This window comes from Nicotiana tabacum, chromosome 20, assembly GCF_000715075.1.
Source record: "Nicotiana tabacum cultivar K326 chromosome 20, ASM71507v2, whole genome shotgun sequence".
Classification (NCBI taxonomy): Eukaryota; Viridiplantae; Streptophyta; class Magnoliopsida; order Solanales; family Solanaceae; genus Nicotiana; species Nicotiana tabacum.
In genome coordinates, this window is record NC_134099.1 from 89869913 (window position 1) to 89894654 (window position 24742).

The following is a 24742-nucleotide window of genomic DNA, read 5'->3' on the forward strand; positions in this document are numbered from 1 at the left end:
TCAATAAAATCATTCGGAATGTCATAAGACCATTTTTCCTCTGAGTAATATCATAAAGTAAACTCTTTTTAACTTTCATATTTTTCTGAGACCCATGAACAAATAATAAAATATTATGGCACGTGAAAATTCAAGAACATAGGTATCTCTAATACTTCTATGAATAGAGTCATTAATGGAATTTGTGCATTTGCACGTTTCGTTCGTATCGTATGGATCATGCCTAAAGAAAGAAGGGATAGCCTTAACATACCTGGAGTATGGGAAAATCCATGTGGTATCCTTGAGAAGGTTTACACCGTATTCCCTTAAAATTGCAAAATCTCTGTTCAATTTATTACAGACCTGCACCCTTCTATTATTTCAGCTTGCTTTCAATCGTTGGCCTTTGGTTTCATTTTTTTTTAGCTTCAGATTGTTTCCATGAAGAGCTTTTTCTCATCTCTCAAGTATTGATGATATGAATCTTCTGAGTTGTAAGAAAGACATATAGCCTTTTTGAAATTCAAGGCTTGTCTTTTAATTAGTTGCACATAATCTCACATGGCTAATGATTCATTAGATTAAGTTGTGGCTTGCTGCCACGTGGGTTAGGGTGGGGAATTTAATCTTTATCAAAAATTAATTAATTAGGTAATGTTCTGTTACCCGGTAATTAACCAATTACCCACATAATTAAGGATTATCTTAAATTATTTAAAATACTACACATTTTTAACACACCTTATACACCTTACCATCATGGCCATGTGGTACCTTGTATGGTACTAGTCCATAAATACCGCATATTTTAGCTCGGGCCGTATTTTATCCCAAAATTTCAAACCTCGATGAAATTCATTTTCTTCCTTTTGCTTACCCTCTCACCTTCACGAATTTACTCATTACTTGTTTGAAATAGCATAAAATGCTTATAATCTTGAAATTATCTCATTCCCGAACTTACATCGATTAACGTACCACGAAACTTTAACGTACGAAATATGCGGGATATAATATCTCATTTTCAAGCTTTCATCAATTTATTTAAGGCGTACTGTCACGTACGGAAACATACGGTGTAACATTATTCCCCCCTTTGGAACATTCGTCCTCGAATGTTGACTGATGCACTTATCGTTTTCATAGCCTATGTCTTCCGAATACTTTATTACTCTCCCTGCTATCTAGGCGACTGTTCTGTGAATGAATCCCAAAGGCTAGGGCATTCCCCCCTTTAAGCCTCTTTCCCACACCACGACTTGTAGTCAGAATCCTTATAATCTCGTAAATATTGCTACCTTCTATCATGCAACCTTTATGACTCTAACTTTGTATGTGCGCCTGACTCTTCTCTTCTCTTCCAGCTTTTAGCATATCTCTAGGCTTCATTTTGTGAACATATACAAAATTATGTCAAGTTGTTCCTCTAAGCGTTATTAACTTTACTACATCTAAGTAGGCCATACTATACCAAAATTCTTACTTCGATTTATCGTTACTGAGGTCTGCTACCGAACTCTAGGTTACTCTCGTTGCTTATTCTATATGTATAAAGCTAAATCCTTTAACATTTCTTCATTACTGTTCATCTTAAGACTGATGGCCCAATTTCATCTCGTACGTTGCAACTTTTACCCATCCATTATTGATTCACCTCAATGTTGATCTACAATTATCCATTGATAACTTGAAATTTTTTTACGTAATATATTGCCACTAGAGCTTACGTTGCATCATGGAATATTTGAAGTGATTTTTCTGATCCACCTGGATGATACGATATTATACTTCCATAATCGTATTTCATAGTATCCCAATGTGACTCGCCTTACATGGCTATTTTAATCTTGTCCAATACATGAAATTCTTTTTTTTCTTTTTTTTCTTTTTTTTCTTGTCATACCATTACTTAATCGAAGGCCCAAACGTTGTCCTTATCTATCATACTCACAATTATACCTTCATTCTATTATCAGGGAAGCATTTCATTTCCTTCTAAATGTTGTTAATCTTAGATTCATTTGAGTTCATTCAGGCTATATTGAACTTTCTATAACTTAGAGAAACCATTAGCTCTCTTGTTCTCATGGGCTTAATTCCGATGACTTGTCTATTCTAGTCAGCTTCTCATTCGCCCTTTCTTAGCCTTACTCCTGTCTTCGTAGAACTTTGTCGCTTTACCATACTTTAGCTCGGGACTTACACATATCTAGTTATACTACTTGCAACCTTCCTTCAACTTGTTTGAACCATAGGTTTCCTTGTTTTATTCTGGAACAACAAGCGAGACATCATGTCGTCTCTAACTCTTCTTTACTCTCTTGACTAGGCCTCTCGATACCTAGAAACCATGGGCTGAGAGATATTCCACTAATGACGCCGCTATCATTCCTGGATACTAAATCCTCACGCTTCTAGCCTTCTATCCCAAGTATGAAATATCCTCAACCTTTTGCTTTTGAGTGTATCGTACATTGTTCACCTTTACCTTACTTTCTTTAAAGCCTCTTGTCACATCTTCTATCTCTTTCGTACCTCTGATTTTAAGGGAGATCCTGGAATGTTCTCGATCACGATGTTTCTACTTTTCTGGGTCTAATAATCAAACTCCTGATTTACTTGGGTGATGTAACTCTTTAGTTTCCTCCTTCTTTTGATCGGCCTTTACGTCGGCTTAAGTTATCTTCTGATCTGTGGTTCATGGTATTTATTTATTTTGTTTAGCCTTTCATGGACGCTGAAGAATATGCATGATACAATCCTTTAACAATTTAATCCTTCGTTTATGACCTGGGCTCAATTCTTTCTTTTAACGTATACCAGAATCTTCTACTGATGTATATGCTGCATATATAAAACTCCAAACCCTTAAGTGAGTTCTTAACGCAACCAACTCTGGATCATTGATCGAGTAATTCCTTTTTTTCCATCCTAGCTTTCTCACTTTTCCTAATCTTTCTGCCCCCTTGTTGCGTCCATATTTAGCTTATCTTAGTGCCCATATATATTGAAATTCCATACAACTCGTATGATCCTGAATATCACTTCTGATTTTGCTCCCTGTTCATTAGCCATTGTAGGTGTCACTTTCTTAGGGAGTGCATACAATGTTGTTTTGAGACTATTGTCACACGACCATTTCCTCTTTAGGTCGTTGTACTGAGGTTGAAGCCTTCTTCCTTATTTCCTCAGCTAGTCTTTCGTCGTAGTACTTAGAGAAGACCCTCTGACTATTGTAAAGATGCTAGCTTATTATACCATATTCCCGATAGAATTTTTGATGTTCGTGCTCACTTGTAATTATCCTTAGTTACTTACCTCCATACTCATCTGCTCGTACTACTGCTTCTGAACTGAAGTTTTGACTGTCTTTCCAGTGGAACTATCTTTTATTTTCGTAACACTCATACGGTACCTTTAACTACTCCAACTCCTATTTGAATATTTCTCAAGTATTACAATGTCATAACTGTGGGGCTGAATTCACTATATTGGGTTTTACTATCTTTATCTTGCACGACCTGCTGTCTTGTTTTGTATCCTCTTAACTAGCCATAGCTAGGCTCTTTCTGAATCAACTACTAACTACTCGTTGGCCCATCCTCATGTCAATATTTCGCGAAATATTTCTTGGTTTATTTCATTGGTCTTAACTTACGTCTCGCACTAGCTCCTTAATTATCAATAACATCTCGGGCAAGAACCTTTACTTCTTCTCATTGACGTTGCATTTGCATAATGTTCTGGAATCGTAGCCTATCTGTAGCATTTGGATAAGTACAATCTTATCCCTTTCTCATTTGTATCGCATTCTTCCTTTTATCATTCCATATTCCCCCTTTAGGGGAGTACTAAGAGTTGGAGGTATGATAACTTGCCTATAGATATTTCACCTTTTCATTTTTGGCATCCTTTCACATCATCGATGACTTTTACTCGCCATGCGGTAATCCTTTCGTACCAAGGATAGCAAAATTCCTTACTTACGAGGGTGAAACTTAGTATAACTGGCATATATAGTCCCTTAAGTTGAACTTTGCTCACATTGCTTGCTATAGGGAAGCGTCTTTCTAAATGATCATTCTCTAAATTTTTTATGAATCTTCTTTTGTCGTCTATTCTATCATTGGCAGAACAAAATTAGAAATTCTTATGATGGCGACTATCATCAGTCACTCAGACCTTAATTTATGTTTAGTTTATCTTGTTCACCAATCCATACTGGTTCTATTACTCTGGGGTCTAACTTCTCCTCTTGGTAACCATGCTAGAGTTGCGAACTTATTTCTTGAAATGAGGACATGATTGTATGGCCTATACTCTTTTGTTGTCCTAAGGCCTGTCACTTCTCGTTTCTTCCTTCACTTGACTATAGATTTTGTAATATTGTCATCTTTTGATCCATGTATCACATCTTACTCATAATGCTTCATTAACTCTTTTCTTATTTCCCGCTAACATTTATGCGTATCACTTTATTCTGAAAATTTAAACAAGACATTCTTTTGCTCTTAGCTTCCCTTTGCTCTATCCAATGGCTCTTCGAGTTGCTTAACGTTCTCGCTTTACTAGGGATGCGAGCCACATTAAAGTAATATTTATCCCTTCAAGGCTTATAGTGCATGTCTTTGTAGTACTCATATCTGGCTACACTATTTCAGAGTGCACCATCTGGTGTCTCATAAGGGGATCTATTAGCATATTTGCAATATCCTTCGAAAATGTCAACTGACACAAACAATTCATCCATCATATCTTCTTATACTATATCTGTTAATCCCCATAGGGCATATTTGGAATGGGTGCGATCAATTGTATATACCTCTGTTACTATTGAATATAACTCAAAAATCTTATGTTCCTCTGCCTCAATATAACTCAAAAAGCTTATGTTCTTCTGCCTCAATTATAAACGTCGTTAGCCTTCATTAATTGGGTGCCTCGTACCCTTCTTCATCTTTCTTCTTTTGCTTGTTGAAACCTGCATTTATCTTCTTAATCTCTCATTGTCTTTTACCATAAAAATGGATAGACATTTTTGCCTTAAGACTTCTTATTAGGAAGCTTGCACCTTTCAGTACACCCATGATCTGCTAAAGACCTCACATTTACTTATCGTAGGCATTATACAAAAATCCAATTCCTCTGACTCAGCTTTTCCACAACTATCTCTTTTTCCAATCCCTCTTTCCAGATGTAGGTATCGTCTTATTACGAATAATAAAAAAAATGAATCTCGAAATATGAATTCTTATAAGTGAGCTCTACCACACGATCTAGAGTAAGAAGAAAGAGTGACAATCCTAAATGCTATGTAGCCTCCTGCTTATAAATGTGATGCATGACACACCCATAAATAAGACTCTACTAGACACGGCTTGTAGACATCCCTAGGAAAGAACTGCTCTGATACCACTTTTGTCACGACCCAAACTGATAGGCCGCGACGGGCACCCGGTACCATTCTCGACTGAGTACCAACGTAATGTATTTTTCTTATTACATCAATATATACACGTGACATACGGGCCTAATAGACCAACATAATCATTTATAAACCCAAAACACAGGCCGACATAGCCGTACAATCTTTCACGTATACGACATATGTCTACAAGCCTCTAAGAATACATAAATATCATAAAGGTCGAGACACAGTCCCGCCATACCAAACAATATACGTCTAACTCATACTAACCAAACAAGCAACTCCGAAGCAAATAGAGCGCACCAACATCTTCCGTTGAGCTGATAGCCTACATGGAGGGCTCTCGACTTGTCTATCGGGACATGCAGGCATGAAACGCAGCGTCCCAGGAAAAAGGGACGTCAGTACGAATAATGTACTGAGTATGTAAGGCACATAAATAAATACATAAGAGATATGGAAGACATATAAGGTACATGACTCAACCTGTAAGTCTGAATAACTTTGTAAATCATAAATTACTTTTAGCGTCATGCGTATGCGTATGAATGTCATGTCGTGCATAGGTACATGTTTCATAACATCATCAGCCTCTGAGGGCATCCCATCATATCATATCGACCACTGCGGGCAAAATCATCATCGTATATCAGCTGATCAGGTGGTGGTGCGTATATAACGCCATAACCTTTCTCATATCCCATATACATATATACGCGTATATAACGCCGTTTGAATCATATTTACATATATATATGCGTATATAATGACGTTTGAATCATATTTCGGCCACTGTGGACAACATCATCATCATATCCCAGCTGATCAGGTGGTGGTGCGTATATAACGCTGTAACCTTTTCCCATATCCCATATACATATATTTACATATATAACGTCATATGGTCATGGGTCAATGCACATGAATACAATGCATGAAAAGTACGTCAATAAAATCAGTCGGAATATCATAATACTATTTTTCCTCTGAGTAATATCATAAAGTAAACTCTTTTTAACTTTCATATTTTTCTTAGACCCATGAACAAATAATAAAATATTATGGCACGTGAAATTTCAAGAACATAGGTATCTCTAATACTTCTATGAATAGAGTTATTAATAGAATTTGTGCATTTGCACGTTTCGTTCGTATCGTACGGATCATGCCAAAAGAAAGAAGGGATAGCCTTAACATACCTGGAGTATGGAAAAATCCGTGTGGTATCCTTGAGAAGGTTTACACCGTATTCCCTTAAAATTGCAAAATCTCTGTTCAATTTATTACAGACCCGCACCCTTCTATTATTTCAGCTTGCTTTCAATCGTTGGCCTTTGGTTTCATTTTTTTTAGCTTCAGATTGTGTCCATGAAGAGCTTTTTCTCATCTCTCAAGTATTGATGATATGAATCTTCTGAGCTGTAAGAAAGACATATAGCCTTTTTGAAATTCAAGGCTTGTCTTTTAATTAGTTGTCACATAATCTCACATGGCTAATGAGTCAGTAGATTAAGTTGTGGCTTGCTGCCACGTGGGTTAGGGTGGGGAATTTAATCTTTATCCAAAATTAGTTAATTAGGTAATGTTCTGTTACCCGGTAATTAACCAATTACCCACATAATTAAGGATTATCTTAAATTATTTAAAATACTATACATTTTTAACACACCTTATACACCTTACCATCATGGCCATGTGGTACCTTGTATGGTACTAGTCCATAAATACCGCATATTTTAGCTCGGGCCGTATTTTATCCCAAAATTTCAAACCTCGATGAAATTCATTTTCTTCCTTTTGCTTACCCTCTCACCTTCACGAATTTACTCATTACTTGTTTGAAATAGCATAAAATGCTTATAATCTTGAAATTATCTCATTCCCGAACTTACATCGATTAACGTACGACGAAACTTTAACGTACGAAATATGCGGGATGTAATATCTCATTTTTGAGCTTTCATCAATTTACTTAAGGCGTACTGTCACGTACGGAAACATACGGTGTAACAATTGCAAAGAAAGAGAGAGAATTCTTATTGATTTGGGGTGAGTTACAATGGAATAGGATCGCTCTATTTATAAGGGAAAAGTGACTTAGCCACCAAGTAACAAACCCGAAAATCTCTCTTAAATATAGACATTCACCTTAAATATAATTTTATTTATAACACTCCCCCTTGAATGCCTATTCAATAGATAATGTGTCTCGTTAAAATCTTAACTAAAATAAAACCCATTAGGAAAAAAATTCTAGAGAAGGAAAAAGAGTACACATATCTAACAATACGCCTTTTGGTTGCCTCATTAAAAATCTTGCAAGGAAAACTCAGTGGAACAAATAAGGTAAAAAGAGTACAACACGTATTAACTCCCCATGATGAAAGCATAAATTCATATCCTTGAGCCTTTTCCAATCTTGTGCACCATCTTCAAAAGATCGTTGGTATAGATTTGATAAACAAATTAGCCATATTAACTTGAATGAATATGTTGAACCTTGAAATCATCATTCTTGATAAATATGTAATGTCTTCATATAATGTCGTGGAATAGCCTTTTCGATATCTCCATAGAGGTATTCTCGTTATCACATTATCATGCTTATAGTTATAACAAGATATATATGTGCACAAATTACACTTAGGATGTGGTACTTCAGGACCAAGAGTTGTATATGTTTTAAGAGATTTAAATGCTTCAAATATTGTCATATAAGTTAAGTCATATAATAGACTTTAATTAGATGCATATCAAGTTTTCATGTCATGCTAGACAAATAAGATATCAAAAATTGATTGCACACACCATTGACTTTATACTTTTAAGTATTTGAAGTGCGGGTCCAAAACTATATATCTTTCGTATGAAACCAATTCTACTTGAATTGTTTCTCTTCCATTTGGCTTTTTTGTGTCTATATTCGACAGACTTAAGATCCCCATCTACACTTAGCGTTATCATAGATGTCGTCGACGAACATTTTATATCGGTCCTAATAATTTTTTATAAAGACATAACATACAGATATCTTCATTCATTTTATGTACCTGTACCTCTCTCGAAATTTTATGAAGTGTTATGTCATGTGATCTTCTAGATCACTTACCTCCTTATTATGATCATTTTGATCACTTGCTCATCTTCTTTATTGAGAAGTTTGTTTGAAACCGATTTGTCTATACGTTTAAGCGTACCATAGATTTTGTCCTTCTTGGACTTATTCTAATATGAGCATTTGCAGTAAGAATATAGTTACCTTCTTTGGGTCAGCAAATGCGTCTGACATGCTTTGCAATATACTGCAGATGAATTATCTTTTTATGAACTTCAAGTTCATATTGTTTTATTCGAGGATCTAGATGTACAAATGATAATTCATTCCACGTAACTTTTTCTCAACTGTTTATCCTATCTCCCCCTCATGTTAGAAAACTAACTTGCTTCCTCAACTTCGGAAACCCATCTTTGTGTGTTATGGTGTTAATCAAAATATACACCGTACATCAATCATAATAAGATGAAATTATTTGATTATTGACCCTGAACCATTTGTAAGGGGATAATGTAATATACTTTCGTATATAACCTATATCAAACTGATATAGATAACTTTGTTCTTATAAGCAACAATTTAGCTATTAAGTGGAGTAACACAATAAATTATTTTGCTAAATCAACTGTGATGTGGACCAACTTATCAAGATGAACTGTCTTGAATAGAAAATCTAAAATTTTTGCTCTAAATTAAATTAATGAGCAAGTTACCTTGCAAACACCAGATTGCAGGTTAATAATCACATATATAATCATATCATACACGCATCTTATGTGGTATACATGACAGGTGAATAGGCCCATATTCACCTTTGATATTTCCAGCATTCATGAGATTCAATCCCAATTTTAATTGGTCTATTAATTGATGAGAACAATCAACATAAGAGAATTCATAGAGAACTTTCTAGTTCTTTAATATTTACCCATGTGAATTCTTTTTTTTTTCCACAACATACTTAAATTAACATGGCTAAATCAATTATGCCAACTGGATAAATTATCAACATTGATAAACTTCAGGTTTACACCATGACGTGTGCAATTATCAATAAACTTCAAGTTTATTATGGTATGAGGTTTTATATCAATAAACTTACACTTTGTCGTGACATTCTTCTATTTATGTAGTACAAATTGGAGAATAAAACAGACAGCTTTTCACATACATATTACCACGCTATAAGTTGTAGTAATAGAAGATATTAAATCTTTCCTTTATTTATAGTCTCAATATAACCAACCGCTTTCGCGAATACTTTAGAAACTAATTAAGTTTCTTTGAGACTTACTACGACACAATACCTTATTGATAATCAATTTTATTTCTCCAACATGATATAATTGGCTCTTCCAGAGCTTTCAATTAATTTTGTACTACCACATATTCATCAACGTCCAAATGGTGAATATCTCTTTTAAGGAGAAAGTTATACCATTATGGTCATGGTCAAAATCATTATAGGCAAGATATGTTACTTCTATTATTTTTGCCTTGTAATAATCACATTGCCATAATATTTTGGCATAATCATAATAAGTATGTGATCAATGACCATTCATACCATAATAACAAAAATATTTTCTTATTTCATCTCAAACCTCCTTCTAGAGGTAAGTGTGATATATTTCCTACCACTAGCACGTTTATATTCTTTCAAGAATGAATATGTATTCTAAAATCACATGTTATCACATTCACATCATAAATGGACCATAATCATTTATATGTGCTTTAAAAAATCTCATGTCAAATCGAAGACAAATATTACTTTCACAAATTGAATGACTATTTTGAGAATCCTTATTGTTCTCATGACCACAATGATGACGATTATAATTTCGTCTATTGCCACGTCTACATCCATTGATACATTTATAGTAATAATTTTGTCTTATTTCAGACTTATCACATACTGTTGTCACATTCTCTAATGAGAATGAGAATGAAGCAAATTCAATGGGACGAGTTTTCACTTCTTTGTCCACAATCATATATGAATTTGACCCTGGTAAGGCACATATATTTTACCACTTCGGGAGGTTAGAATTTCTTACAAACTCTATTAGCATTATATTAACAATTTATTATCTTTGCTTGTATTTAAAATCAAATTATAGAATGTCAAGAATTTAAAAGAGAAAAATAAGGTAAAATACTTACTTTAAATCCAAAATTTATTCACGAAAGAAGTTCATGGAACAATTGATAATCATTATGCTCAATATTATATATAAGTTGAGCACCATGCACGCATCCCAAAGCATCTACTCAATTGATTGGAATCTCGCTAATACGTGTGATAAAATATTAAAGAAGAATATTGCAAAGAAAGAGAGAGAGAATTCTTATTGATTTTGGGTGAATTACAATTGAATAGAATCCCTCTATTTATAGGGGAAAAATGACTTAGCCACCAAATAACAAACCCGGAAATCTCTCTTAAATATAGACATTCACCGTAAATACAATTATATTTATAACGCAATTATTATAAAGAAAACAGTTCAATTACCAAAGCATAAAAATAAAGAAAAAAGTTGAAGTGGTTTTAAATCATAACTCAAGAAAAAGAAATGTTAAACTGCAACTCATAAAAATAAAATTTTCAATTATCCCATAAAGTAATTTCACAATTTCTTAATATTGATTTTTAAAGATAAATTAAACTACATTTGGTTAACAACTTAACATATCAGTTCCCTCTCCCCACAATTACACAACTATGCAATGAGGGTACTTTTGTCATTCCGGGTGCTCGAATCCCTGCAATATAAACAGAACAAATAAAAGGGTACACGAGTGATTGTAGGCGAATATCACAATGGATGCAGATTACGGAATAGCTAGAGAACTTTCTGATCTGCAAAAACATCGATCTCAGTACCAACCAGAACTTCCTCCTTGTCTTCAGGTTTCTCCTCATCTCTTTTTTTCTGCCCATCTGTGTATAATTCATTGTTTGTCCGCTTATTTCACTCTTGCGTATATTAAACATTTTGAAAATCAGCAATAATATCTGGAGGAATGCGTGTTTTTATGGTTTGTCTCCGCATACTAATAGTAGATCTGACACTAGTCATTGTGTTTATATACGATTTATCAAATTTAAAAATCAAATCCCAGCGGAGGCCAAAAAGAAATTAGGTGATTCTAATTACCCGATACCTGTGCGCCTGGTGGAATAGTCGAGGTGCGTCAAGCTGGCCCGGGCACCACTATCTCCAAAAAAAGGTATGGTGATCGAGTAGTTCTGAGAAGGAAAAAAAAGGAGAATGTTAAGTGTAGTAGGGTAGAGGGGCAAGTCGGGTCCATTATCCATTGAGTTTCAAACCTTGCACCATTGGCCTTCGGGGATTTCTCGGTTATAAAAAGTAAGAAAAAAAGTGCTTTAATCTAGTGTAAGAGTCTAGTGCTTTGCTTTGCTCTAGTGGTAAGAACTTAACTTGTGATGTGAACGATTAGCCACACATCACGGGTTCGGTCCCTGCTGCAGATAAATGCTTGGAAGTTAAGTGGAGAAGAGTAAAGGGGTGGGTCCGTTATCCACCAAGTCCCAGACGTTGCGCCACAAGTCCGTCTCGGTTATCAAAAAAAAAAGGTTCCTGTCAAGCGTGCCTCCAGGAACATATGCTAATTGTCTCTTCTTTGATGGATAACCAAGGCAAGACTTTGCATATGGAGTCCCTATCCTAGCAGAACATATGTAAACTGCACTCCATTTTTTAGTGCAAAATCTAGGATGAATTATGTATATACTTTCTGCAATGTATACAATAATGTTTTGAAGTTTTTCAGTTGTTTTATCTGATTATCTTGTTAGATGTGTTGTCTTGTTGATTGATTACCAGCTTCCGCTGGATTGTTTCCTTGAATAGTGTTCAAGTCTTGTTATCATTGGTTATGATATGGGATCCCAGTTCTTTGTATCTATGATATTGATATTCACCAAAATATTGCTCTTCGAAGTGATCACACAAGATGCTCAGAGAATTCAATCCTGCTAACTCTTTTTGGATGAAAGGTTTTTCCGTCTTCAATCATGAGTTTATATTCTTGTTTCACTATGACAGGGCACTACTGTGCGGGTAGAGCTAGGTGATGCAACCACTGCATCAGATCCCTCTGGTGAACACACAATAAGTCGGTCTTTTCCTCACACTTATGGTCAGCCCTTAGCCCATTTTCTTAGGGCAACTGCTAAGGTCACTGATGCTCAGATAATTACTGAGCATCCGGCAAAGAGGTATGCGCTATAATTCTTTAGTTTACTTCCTAATGGCATCAGTTATGAAACCATGAGATTTTTGCACCAAGTCTATGTTGAACGTAGGTGTATGACTATTCTTCTGTTTTGGTGATTGAATATTTTTTCCTTTTAGTTTTAATTTTCCTCTAGCACTTACTGTCTTTGGATCTAACTGGGGGGACTTAAACTAACGGTTCCTGTCAACACTGATGTATTAAATTCATGTATAAACATAAGGGCAAAAGCTCACTGAGATATATTTCCATGAAATGAACTTTATTGATTTTTAACTGCATCACAAACATTTTTGATATCTAATGTGCTCAGAGTGTGTGCTCTTTCCTTTTAGGGTTGGAGTTGTTTTCTGTGGGAGACAATCACCTGGAGGGCATAATGTAATATGGGGTATTCATGACGCTCTTAAAATTCACAATCCTAACAGCACTTTGCTTGGTTTTTTGGGTAAGTATTTTTTATTTTATTTATTTTTTAAAAATGTTGGTGCTCTATGTTCTGTGATGCATCTGTTCATGTACTCTCCTATAAATCTGCTTGATTTCAAGATCGTTTCTCATACTCTCCCGGTTGACATCGTCTTGTCATCTATTGTTGGGACATCAGGGCACTAAACCCTTAGCAGACCCTACTTTAACACAGTTAACATGAGTGTCTCTTTACATGTGCCAACAGGTGGTTCTGAAGGTTTATTTGCTCAGAAAACCCTAGAGATCACCAACGATGTTCTTTCCACCTATAAGAATCAAGGTAAAACCTGGTTTTGGATGAAGTTGGTATTTATTCCACTTTATCTTTAAGCTTATCATTAGTTGATTTGTCCCATTTAAGGTGGTTATGACATGCTGGGCCGGACAAAAGATCAAATTAGATCGACCGAGCAAGTTAATGCCGCGATGGCTGCATGCAAAACTTTGAAATTGGACGCCCTTATCATTGTTGGAGGTATTGATTATGCAACTTTTTATGGTTCATTATGGATCTTCCAGCACAAGCTAGCCCGCGCACACAAACACACATACATACTAACATGTGCATTGACTTTTGAAGGGGTAACATCAAACACTGATGCTGCTCAGCTGGCAGAAACATTTACCGAAGCAAAATGCCAAACAAAAGTATGCATGAGTTGAGGCAGTTCTCTTTATCTAATTCACTGTTATCTCATATGAATGAATAACCTAACATTTTTTCAAGTGTTTTTGCAGTATTCCAACATTAACCTTTGCATTCTCCTTTCCATTTTATCCTCTCATTGGGGAAGGTTCATACTTTCTGATTGTCCTTTTCTCCAGGTGGTAGGAGTTCCTGTTACGTTAAATGGAGATCTAAAGAATCAGTTTGTTGAAATAAATGTCGGTTTTGACACAATATGCAAGGTATTAATCCAATTATATCAATCATTTGAAAGGAATTCATTTGAAGACCATATTTGTTTTTTTACAATTTACAGAATTTACCTCTAACACCGTTTCCTTTAACTTTGAGAGGCATCGTCCTTTAGACTCGTGGTTATGCTTCCCACTCTAAGTTTGAGGGTCTTGCGTATGGTTATGTGGTGGACTGGTTGAGTGTCCTTTTTACTTTTTATTTTAGACGTGAATGGAATTTGGGGTGAAGTACATTCAGATGGTGAGTGTTGTAGGTCATTTTGATGACTTTTGCATGAGTGGAAAGTCTTGTTATGATGCTATTTGTGTGCTTTAACTGAAACAAATTTAAATTGCTTTTGGGGCAGAAGCTTATTATCCTTGTTTTCATCTTAGGTTAACTCCCAACTCATTAGCAATGTCTGCACTGATGCGCTCTCGGCAGAAAAGGTAATTGACTCGTTCATTCTTTTACGTCTCTTCCAATATCTAGTGGTATAGTTGGGTTATTTAAAACATACCTTTCTGTTGGGTTTCATTTCTGTTATATAAATTTGTTTTGATGGTGTTGACTGTCTGTTGAATTATGCTTACAACCTTATCTTTATATTTCCTACCCATGTCCTTTGTCAATCTTTTATATAACCTGGTAATTTTTCCTTTTCAGTACTACTATTTCATCCGACTCATGGGGCGAAAGGCATCACATGTTGCCTTAGAATGCACTCTGCAGTCACATCCTAATATGGTTCGTTTTATGGCTTCACTAGAAAACTAATGAAGTGATATTGCTCTTAGGACATGCTCTCTATTAGAACTTGCAAGCATTCTCTATCGAAAAGTGGTAAATGATCTTGCAGGTGATTCTTGGTGAGGAGGTAGCTGCATCGAAGCTTACACTTTTTGACATCACAAACAAAATTTGTGATGCAGTTCAAGCTAGGGCTGAACAAGGTATGGAAACTTTACCTTTCTCTTCTTTTGTCTTTTGAGGTGTTTTTCCAAACATTTTGTGTGCTCACTAAGTTTTTGAATTTAGATAAAAACCATGGTGTGGTCCTGTTGCCAGAGGGACTTATTGAAAGTATTCCTGAAGTATATGCTCTACTGCAGGTAAATTGCAAATAAAAGAATGTTATTTTCTTAGCCTGCCTCCCAAGGTCCTCTTTTCACGCCCTCTTCACTTACCCGAGGGACAAAAGAGAAAATAATAAAGGGGAAAGAGAACAAATAGGCCAAAAAAGAAACACTTTCAAGCCTTAATTGGGCTTCTATGAGTCTTTGTTTGGAAATGGTTTTTGGTTGTCATAATGCCTTTTTATGATCCTGTGCATTCCAGGAAATTCATGGTTTACTGAGGCAAGGCGTTTCTGCTGATAAGATTTCCTCTCAACTATCACCTTGGGCATCTGCGCTGTTTGAATTCTTGCCTCCCTTTATAAAAAAGCAGGTGCCACTTGTGTATTGTTGGAATTGAGTGCTCAGATATCAAATTAAGTTTAATTGGATAGTTCTTACATAAAATGCTTGTGATGTTACAGCTCCTGTTGTACCCAGAATCAGATGATTCTGCTCAGCTATCACAGGTAACTAATTCTCCCATTTGGATGGTGTGTTTGGTGATACATATGGACTGTGTGTTTAGTTGACTGTTCTTTTATTCTTCCTCCACAGATTGAGACCGAGAAACTTATAGCTCATCTTGTGGAAACTGAAATGAATAAGCGATTGGTATAGCTTCTATTTCCCACTATTCTGCAATCTAAAATGTTGCATATGATATTTCGAATGGTTGTTCTCTTCTGACACTTATGGCTGGTAGGAGCTTAAGGACAACAACAACAACATACCCAGTAAAATCCCACTAGTGGGATCTGGGGAGGGTAGGATGTACGCAGACCTAGTGGCGGAGGCAGGATCTCCACGAAGGGGGTTCAAAAATTTTGTTTTGTCGCTAGTGGGAATTGAACCCATGACCTTTTGTAGATTTTGAACCCCCTTGACCACTAAACTACACTTTTGGATTGTGTTAAGGGTGTTCAAAACTTAATATATAGAGATAAAAAACAGATTTTGCCTTATATATACAGTGTAATTTTTCGGCGAAGGGTTGCGCCCCCTAAATCCGCCCCTGCGCAAACCTTACCCCTACCCCGGAAGGGTAGAGAGGCTGTTTTCGGGAGACCCTCGGCTCAATAGAAGAGATAATAATTTCAGAAAAGAAACGAAAGAATAGATCTGTAACAACAAAAGAAGCAAGAGAATAATAATAATATCTTAAAATATACCAAATAAGTGAAAGGGAGTGCAACAATGCAATCATATGCAAAACAACAAAATAGTGTGAACACAACATAGACCGCTACCAAACATAGGCAAAACTCTATCAGACTACCCGGTACAAAGAGGGAAAAACTATGAACTACCCCCTAGCCTACAACCCTAATGCTCGACCTCCACACATTCCTATCAAGAGCCATGTCCTCGGAAATCTGGAGTCGCGCCAAGTCTTGCCTGATCACCTCGCCCCAATTCTTCTTAGGCCGCCCTCTACCTCTTCTCGTACCTGCCAAAGCCAACCGCTCGCACCTCCTAACCGGGGGAATCTATGGTTCTCCTCCGCACGTGTCCAAACCACCTAAGCCTCGCTTCCCGCATCTTGTCGTCCACGGGAGCAACGCCCACCTTCTCCCTAATATCTTCATTCCTTATCTTATCCAGTTTAGTATGCCCGCACATCCATCTCAACATCCTCATCTCAGCTACTTTCATATTTTGGATATGTGAATTCTTAATTGGCCAACTCTTAGCCCCATATAACATAGCCGGCCTAACCACCGCTCTGTAGAACTTACCTTTGAGTTTCGGTGGTACCTTCTTGTCACACAGGACTCCAGATGCTAACCGCCATTTCATCCACCCCACCCCAATGCGGTGCGTGACATCCCCGTCAATCTCCCCATCTCCCTGGATAATAGACCCTAGGTACTTGAAACTTTCTTTCTTGGGGATGACTTGTGAGTCGAGCCTCACCACCCCGTCTGCTTCCCCTGACGCGCCGCTGAACTTACACTCCAGATATTCCGTCTTGGTCCTGCTCAACTTGAAACCTTTGGACTCCAGAGCCTGCCTCCATACCTCCGGTCTCTCATTAACACCGCTACACCACTAATTGATCAGAACTATATTATCAGCGAACAACATACACCATGACACCTCCCCTTGAATATGGTGTGTCAAGGCATCCATCGTTAGAGCAAATAAGAATGGGCTAAGCGCATATCCTTGGTGTAACCCCATAATCACCGGAAAAAGCTCGGAGTCACCTCCCACAGTCCTGACCCGAGTCTTAGCTCCATCATACATATCCTTTATCGATTCAATGTATGCTACCGGTACCCCTTTCACTTCCCGGCATCGCCAAAGAACGTCCCTAGGGACCCTGTCATATGCCTTTTCTAGATCACTAAACACCATGTGCAAATCCCTCTTCCTCTCCCTGTGTTGTTCCACCGATCTCCTTATAAGGTGGATAGCTTCCGTAGTAGAACGTCCCGACATGAACCCGAACCGATTTTCAGAAATAGATACCGCCCTCCTCACCCTCCCTTCCACCACCCTCTCCCAAACTTTCATGGTATGACTTAACAACTTGATGCCCCTATAATTATTACAATTCTGGATATCACCTTTGTTCTTGAACAACGGAATCATCAAACTACATCTCCACTCATTTGGCATCCTCTTCGTCTTGAAAATAACATTAAACAACACAGTCAACCATTCTAAGCCTGCTCTACCCACATACCTCCAAAATTCTACTGGAATCTCGTCTGGTCCTATCGCTTTGCCCCGACTCATTACCCACAGCTCCCACTACCTCCTCAACCTTGATACGCCTACAGTACCCAAAGTCTCGGTGACTCTCGGAGTGTCCTAACTCCCCTAGCACGATGCTACCGCTCCCCTCTTCATTCAGAAGTTTATGAAAGTACGTCTGCCATCTATGCTTGATCTGGGAGTCTTCCGTCAATACTCTACCTTCCTCGTCTTTGTTGCACCTCACTTGATCCAGGTCACGAGCCTTCCTCTCTCTCGCTTTGGCCAACCGAAATAGCTTTTTGTCCCCGCCTTTGCCCCCCGGTTCCTCGTATAACCGATCAAACGCAATAGTCTTAGCCTCTGTGACCGCTAATTTTGCCTCCTTCCTAGCTTCCTTATACCTCACTCTGTTTGCTCTCCTCTGCTCCTCATCAGTACTCTCCACTAACGCAAGGTACGCCATTTTCTTTGCTTCCACTTTACCTTGGACCACATCATTCCACCACCAGTCGCCTCGGTGCCCGCCATAGTAGCCCTTCGAGACCCCTAACACCTCTCTCGCCGCCTCCCTAATACAGTTCGCCGTCCACATAGCGCTAGCACAAAGCCAAATGCTCCTCCCTCTGTGGAAAACTAGAGTTCGCGATCACAAAGCCCTAGCGAAATCCAATAGAGAAGTACCACCTCCGTTCCTATTCCAAAAGCCGAAGCCACCGTGCACCTCGCCATAACCCCCAGTCGACGACACAATATGACCATTGAAATCCCCTCCTATAAATAACTTCTCCGTTGACGGAATACCCCGCACCACCTCATCCAACCCCTCCCAGAAGCGCCTCTTAACCTCCTCGTCCAAGCCCGCTTGCGGTGCGTACACGCTAACGACATTCAGAGTGCTCCCTCCAACTACTAACTTAATCGCCATCAATCTGTCATTCACCCGCCTAACCTCAACCACTGACTCCCTGAGCTCCCTGTCCACCAAAATACCCACTCCGTTCTTGCCCTTCACGCGTCCGGAGTACCACAATTTAAGCCCGTCTGCATTCCTCGCCTTCGATCCTACCCACCTGGTCTCCTGAACACAAATAAATGATAAGCTTAAGGACAAATAAATGAAATGTCCCATCTCTAACCACAATTTAGTATGTTGTTTTACTAATAATAAGCTTTTCAGCTTGTAAGTATGGTGTACTGACTTCTATATTGTTGTTGTGTTACAATTCTTGGCGAATTTGTTAGACGGAAAGTTACAAGAATAATTTCCTTTAATACAATCAAGTTTGGAGTGGAATTTGTTGGCCATGTAACCATTGAGGCCAGCAGCCAAATTCGCCAAGATTTGTTGACGGAAAGTTTTACTAATAATTTGGAGTGGGGAGAATAATATGTTTAGACCTCTGAGAATTCAATCAAGATTTTCTCTTTCCTTAATTCATGAAATACAGCTCTTCTTCATAACGTTTTACCCAGGAATTCTAAATCTTAAAGCTGCTTGTTATCTACTCCCAGTTACAAGGTTATGTTAATTAAACTCTTCATTTGCTTTGATATGTCAGTGTAGAAGGGGTCAGACATGGGTATAGGCTATTTCATATGGATCCTTTATCATAAGCTCAAAAACTTGCTAAAGAATTGATGCGGCCTTATTTAATAGTAACCATGTTTTCACTGAGCAGTCTTTCTTTGTAAACTTTTGTTTGCTTTCAAGATCATTGTTATTACTTTTAATAGCTGGTGCATCTGAAAAAGTGTGTTTCACATGATCTGGATATTCTTTGCCTTGGTCAGCGTTACATTTACATAACATGTCTATATTGCGACTTTACAGAAAGAAGGAACTTACAAGGGAAAGAAATTTAACGCAATTTGCCATTTCTTTGGTTATCAAGCTCGGGGATCGTTGCCATCAAAGTTTGATTGTGACTATGCATATGTAAGCTTTGATTTTGTTCCTAGTTTTTTCTTTCTTTTTCTTTTAGTTGAGATATATAAGATTGTTACAGAATTAAAAAGATCGTAACAAAATTACATGCCAGGTACTTGGTCACATCTGCTATCATATTTTGGCTGCTGGCCTCAATGGTTACATGGCCACTGTGACTAACTTGAAGAATCCTGTCAACAAGTGGCGCTGTGCGGCTGCTCCAATAACTGTAAGCTCCATCCTTTATTTTGTACTGATGTCCCGTAAGGACCCTAAAGTTTATCCACTTTTTATGAAGCGGTAATAATTACATAAATAAGGTTTCACTCTGTCCACTACCTAACAGAAAATAAAAATAAAAGAGAAGAGAAAAATATTGACCTTATCTCTGTTTGGTTAAATTCTAGGCTATGATGACTGTGAAACGGTATGGTCGTGGTCCTGGCAACGCAGCAATTGGAAAGCCTGCTGTGCATCCAGCCACTGTGGATTTGAAGGGCAAAGCATATGAGTATGTCAATAACACTACTTTTTACTTATTTACAAGTGAAGCTTCAGAGGAAATTGAACTTTCGTGGTTGAAAAGTAGGCAGTAGACAGTAAATACCAAGAAAAAGCTTTCTTAAGAACTCACATTCCAAAGCGAATTCTGTGCATCTAACTTATTTGTCTCTGGCCTGCCTTTGGGCCTGATTTGTCTCTTTTCTCTGGTGCAGATTATTGAGTCAAAATGCAACAAAGTTCTTGCTCGATGATGTATACAGAAACCCAGGTCCCCTCCAGTTTGATGGCCCTGGTGCTGACGCAAAGGCTGTTACTCTTTGTGTTGAAGACCAGGACTACATGGGTCGTATTAAGAAATTGCAAGAGTATCTGGACAAGGTGCTGATTTTTCAACCAGAATATCTATTCCTAAGGAAAAACATAGCATCATTTATTTATCATGCCCAACCACTATCCAAGCTTGTCTATACATTTTTCTTTTTTGACTTTGGTATGTTGCATATTTTTCATTTTATTTTCAACTTCTTTCCAGGTTCGTACAATTGTGAAGCCTGGCTGCTCGCAAGATGTCCTGAAAGCAGCATTGAGTGCCATGGCTTCTGTCACGGACATTCTTTCCCTGATGTCCTCACCTTCAACTGTGAACACGCCATTCTAGATGAGAACCCCTCTTAACCCTGAAGAAATTTAGAGGAAGTCCTATTTGCCAAAATATAGTCATTACCTTTTCTTTTTCTTCCCTATCATATTTTCTCCGATTTTGCACAAACTTTATATAGGTGCAGAAGTGTTAGTTGATTGTGACAATAGAGGTGTTCAAATGCCTTTAGTTTATTCGTTTGTACTTTTGCAATTTTGACAAGGCGAATGATGTTGAGAAGATTGTATTTATGCGGTTTCTAGGGGTACAAATTCGTTTACCTCTAAGTTTTGGCGACTGTTTGGATTTTTGTATTCAAATTAGATTGCAAACCTATTCAGTTCTGGATGTTTTCGTGTACGTACTGCACTCGAGACTTCGAAGAGCCACTGTTTAGAATACTTTATTACGAGTCGTTTTATGAGGTCAATTGAGAAATCCTTCTGTAGTTCTGAGAGAGAGAGAGAGAGAGAGAGAGAGAGAGAGAGAGGGAGGGAGATACTAAAAAGGAGAGTTGAGCTAATTGCTAATTGGTTCAGTGCATGAAAGAGAGAGAGAGTTTTTCGTTGGCAGTCCAAAGTAAATCTCAGAAAGACAGAAACTAGCAGGGAGGGGGGGAGGGGGAGGGGGGAGGAGAGGTTGTTTCCGGAAGACCCTCGGCTCAAGATAATAAGAAAAACAAAAAGGAGAGAATATTAGTTTCACCACAGAGATCATAGGAAAAATAGGAACATAAAATGCAGAAATGATGGTTAGTAAATAGGTGTTGCACCGAAAAGAGAAAATAGCAAGACAAGACAATGCCCCTAGCTATTTCAACAAAAAAAAAGAGCGTTTTGAGTTAATTGCTAATTCGTATAGTGCAAGAGCAGCAAGACTTTGGGACCTCCCTATATAGTATCTGGTTTTGTTCGTTTACCAATCTGGCCCTTGGTGGTTGTCCTTATACATGAGCAACCTAGGAGTTTCCAATCGTAATTAAAATCAAATAAAGTAAAAGTGAATATCATTAAATGTCTGTCTCTGTCAAACTACTTGGATTCTTATGGCTGCCAAGCAATAACAGGAAGACTGAGTTTTTACCTGATTAGCTCGTTGATGTAAATACGCTAATTTGTTCAAGCTACTTGGATTGCAGGAGATGTTGCATTTTGAGCTTTCAAAGAGGATCTCAGCAAAGATGGCTTTGGAACATCCTTATTTTGTTAACTGCAAATGTTTAATGCTTCTCTCAGCCACAATACTTTGCACCACCAATTAGTTTGATTTTTTGCACCTTTCCTCTTTTGGTTGTCTTTCGGTGCTATCACTTTTTTGGTGCACCGTCCTTTTTCCCCCCTCCATTTTTAGGAATGTATTGAAGGAGGAAAAACAGTTATTAGTCGTAGGGCAGAACACATGCAGGGCAAATCATTTTCTTCTCTTTTCCACAACCAAGAATACTGTCAAATCAAGAATCACCATTCTTGTACATTGGAGTTGCTTATGACTAATTTGAACATCTCTCGGTCTCCGTTCTGGTCATGTCTGTGATAAGAATGAATGTGCTCTCTCACTAGCACACTCCTTGCTGCTTTCGTGCTTGATGGCTTCTGATGAACTAATGATAGAGATCCTTCCCTAACAGTTACTGTTCAATCCGTCCTTGAGAGTAGAGGATTCGTAGGAATTCACATTGCCTTTTACGGCTTGGAATTCATGATCTGGATGTGAATGAGTCGAATGACTTAGCTGTAAGGCCCCCGTAAAAATTTCACCTAGAACCCGGGGTTTCGTGGTGCCAAGGTAGGCTAATGTATTTGAGGATTGTAGAAATTCTTCGCGGCTCGCAAGCTTGTTGCGGTACAGACTTTTCGGGTTGTACAGTACGTTAGGGAATTGAAGAAAAATTATTGCAGAACAGGGCATTTCTGCGGTCCATTATGCGACCGCAGAACTACTCCACGGACAGTAGATTCACCGCGAAGTGAAGCAGAAAAATGGACCAATTTTGGAGGTCGTTTTGACGTCAACTATGTGATCGCATAATTGTTTTGAGGGTCGCACATCCGTCGTAGAACCAACAGGAGAAAACTTCGGAAGGAGGTTTTGCGGTCCATTATGCGATCGCAGAACTAATCTGCGGACCGCAGATCCGTCGCATACCTACCTAGGCCTGCCCAATTCTTGGGGCCATTTATGCGGTCCCCTTTGGGGGCCACATAGTTGTTTTGCGGTACGGTTTGCGACCCCAGACCCGGCTTCATAAGTTTAAGTTTTGAAAAATTTCACCCGATCCCATTCTTATAAAATAACCTTGGGGTTATTTTAGAAGGTTCAAACTGCTATTTAGAGAGAGGAAAGTGCTCTAGAGTGAGCGAAGGAATCCCTAAGCTATTTGTTCATCAATCCTTACTTAAGTCTTGGAGAATTCACAAGAAAACGTTGCTAGTTGTCTTCTAAAGAGGTAAGGTTCTAGCCCTAACTTTCCATTTTGAATTTGGGGTAGAAGATGGGTAATGGGGAGTGTGGTTCTTGGGTATGAGAGTGTTATTTATGCATTCATGTACCATCTAGGTTGGTGGGAAAGTTGTTGAGCTCAAATGGGTAAACATTGGGTTGTGAGATGAAGGAATACACCATAGGAGAACCTTGGAATCATAATACCTACCCAGTGTTTGATAAAATGCTCAAATGAGCTGAACCTCGAGTATCTTCCTAATTATGGTTCAATTTTGTTAAGTTTCTAAATAGATTGAAGTTGCTAGGATTTTCGGAACATTATAGTAATTTAAGGAAGCTGAAAGCGAGGTATGTTGGCTAAATTTCTCTCTTAGAATTGAATCCCACGATGTTTTCATAAATCTCAAGTATGATGGGCCAAGTTCTTATTTCTCATGTTCCGAGTTATTCACTATAAATTTGAATATTCCGAATAAATTTTGTGTCGAAAGATATATGTTCAAGATGTGTTCCGAATACTCTTATCATATTATGTTATCCTTCGGGAATGTGTTCAAAGTATGGGTTGTGTATCAAAATATTATGAATTCAATCATATTTCAATTGCAAGTTATTATGCCAAATTGTGAAAGAAAAACTCAATGTGCCTAAGACTCTCATTTGCTCATATGTGTACTAAAAGTCGTGATTAGGGATGCCTTGTTGTTGATCACCCATGATGATGTTTGAAAGTGAAAGGGGTGAGCATGAAATATGAAATACCATCGACGTGCCAAGAATGATATTACATTTGTGGCCACTAGTACCAATGAAATGAAAAGATGTGTAAAAGGTTATGAATTGAGCTGAAAATCCTTTTTATAATACACATTTTTGGGAGTATCGTTAGTCAGCGAGAAATGGTAAGTTGAAATAACCTAACCCCGAAACTACATGTGCCGATGTAGGAGTGATTGAGGGTAAATCCTCGAACTGATGTGTTGAGAACATTCCCCTTAAATGGGATGAGATTGATGTGTTGAGAATATTCCCCTTAATTGGGATGAGATGATTGCTAGCGAAGGGTAATGTCGATACACACATCATTGTGGTGAGACGGCCTATCCGATCGGGTCGAGATCAGATGCCATGCACATGGTGGTGATTGTGATTGTGATTGGATGTCTTTGGATGAGACGGCCTAGCTGAACAGATCATGATTAGACTCTATGCTAAAGTCACGGTGGTATATCAGTACTAAAGATCTCCTAACCTAAAACATTAAAATCTACTCGAAAACTTATCTTGCTCCTAACTTGATGCATT

At 37.9% G+C, this 24742-nt stretch overlaps 1 protein-coding gene across 1 annotated transcript; it reads left to right on the forward strand.

The window, feature by feature from the left end:
• Positions 1-11268: 11268 nt before the first annotated feature.
• Positions 11269-21340, forward strand: LOC107819381 (pyrophosphate--fructose 6-phosphate 1-phosphotransferase subunit alpha-like; the record flags this gene model as incomplete). Its single annotated transcript, NM_001326044.1, is given in 19 exon segments — positions 11269-11382; positions 12542-12714; positions 13067-13179; positions 13408-13482; positions 13564-13677; positions 13783-13850; positions 14028-14111; positions 14499-14552; positions 14770-14850; positions 14963-15056; positions 15142-15215; positions 15442-15552; positions 15644-15688; positions 15777-15833; positions 19756-19860; positions 19964-20080; positions 20259-20362; positions 20568-20733; positions 20888-21340. Coding segments are annotated over 19 exon segments (1851 nt in total). The 3' UTR covers positions 21014-21340.
• Between the last annotated feature and the right edge of the window lie 3402 nt (positions 21341-24742).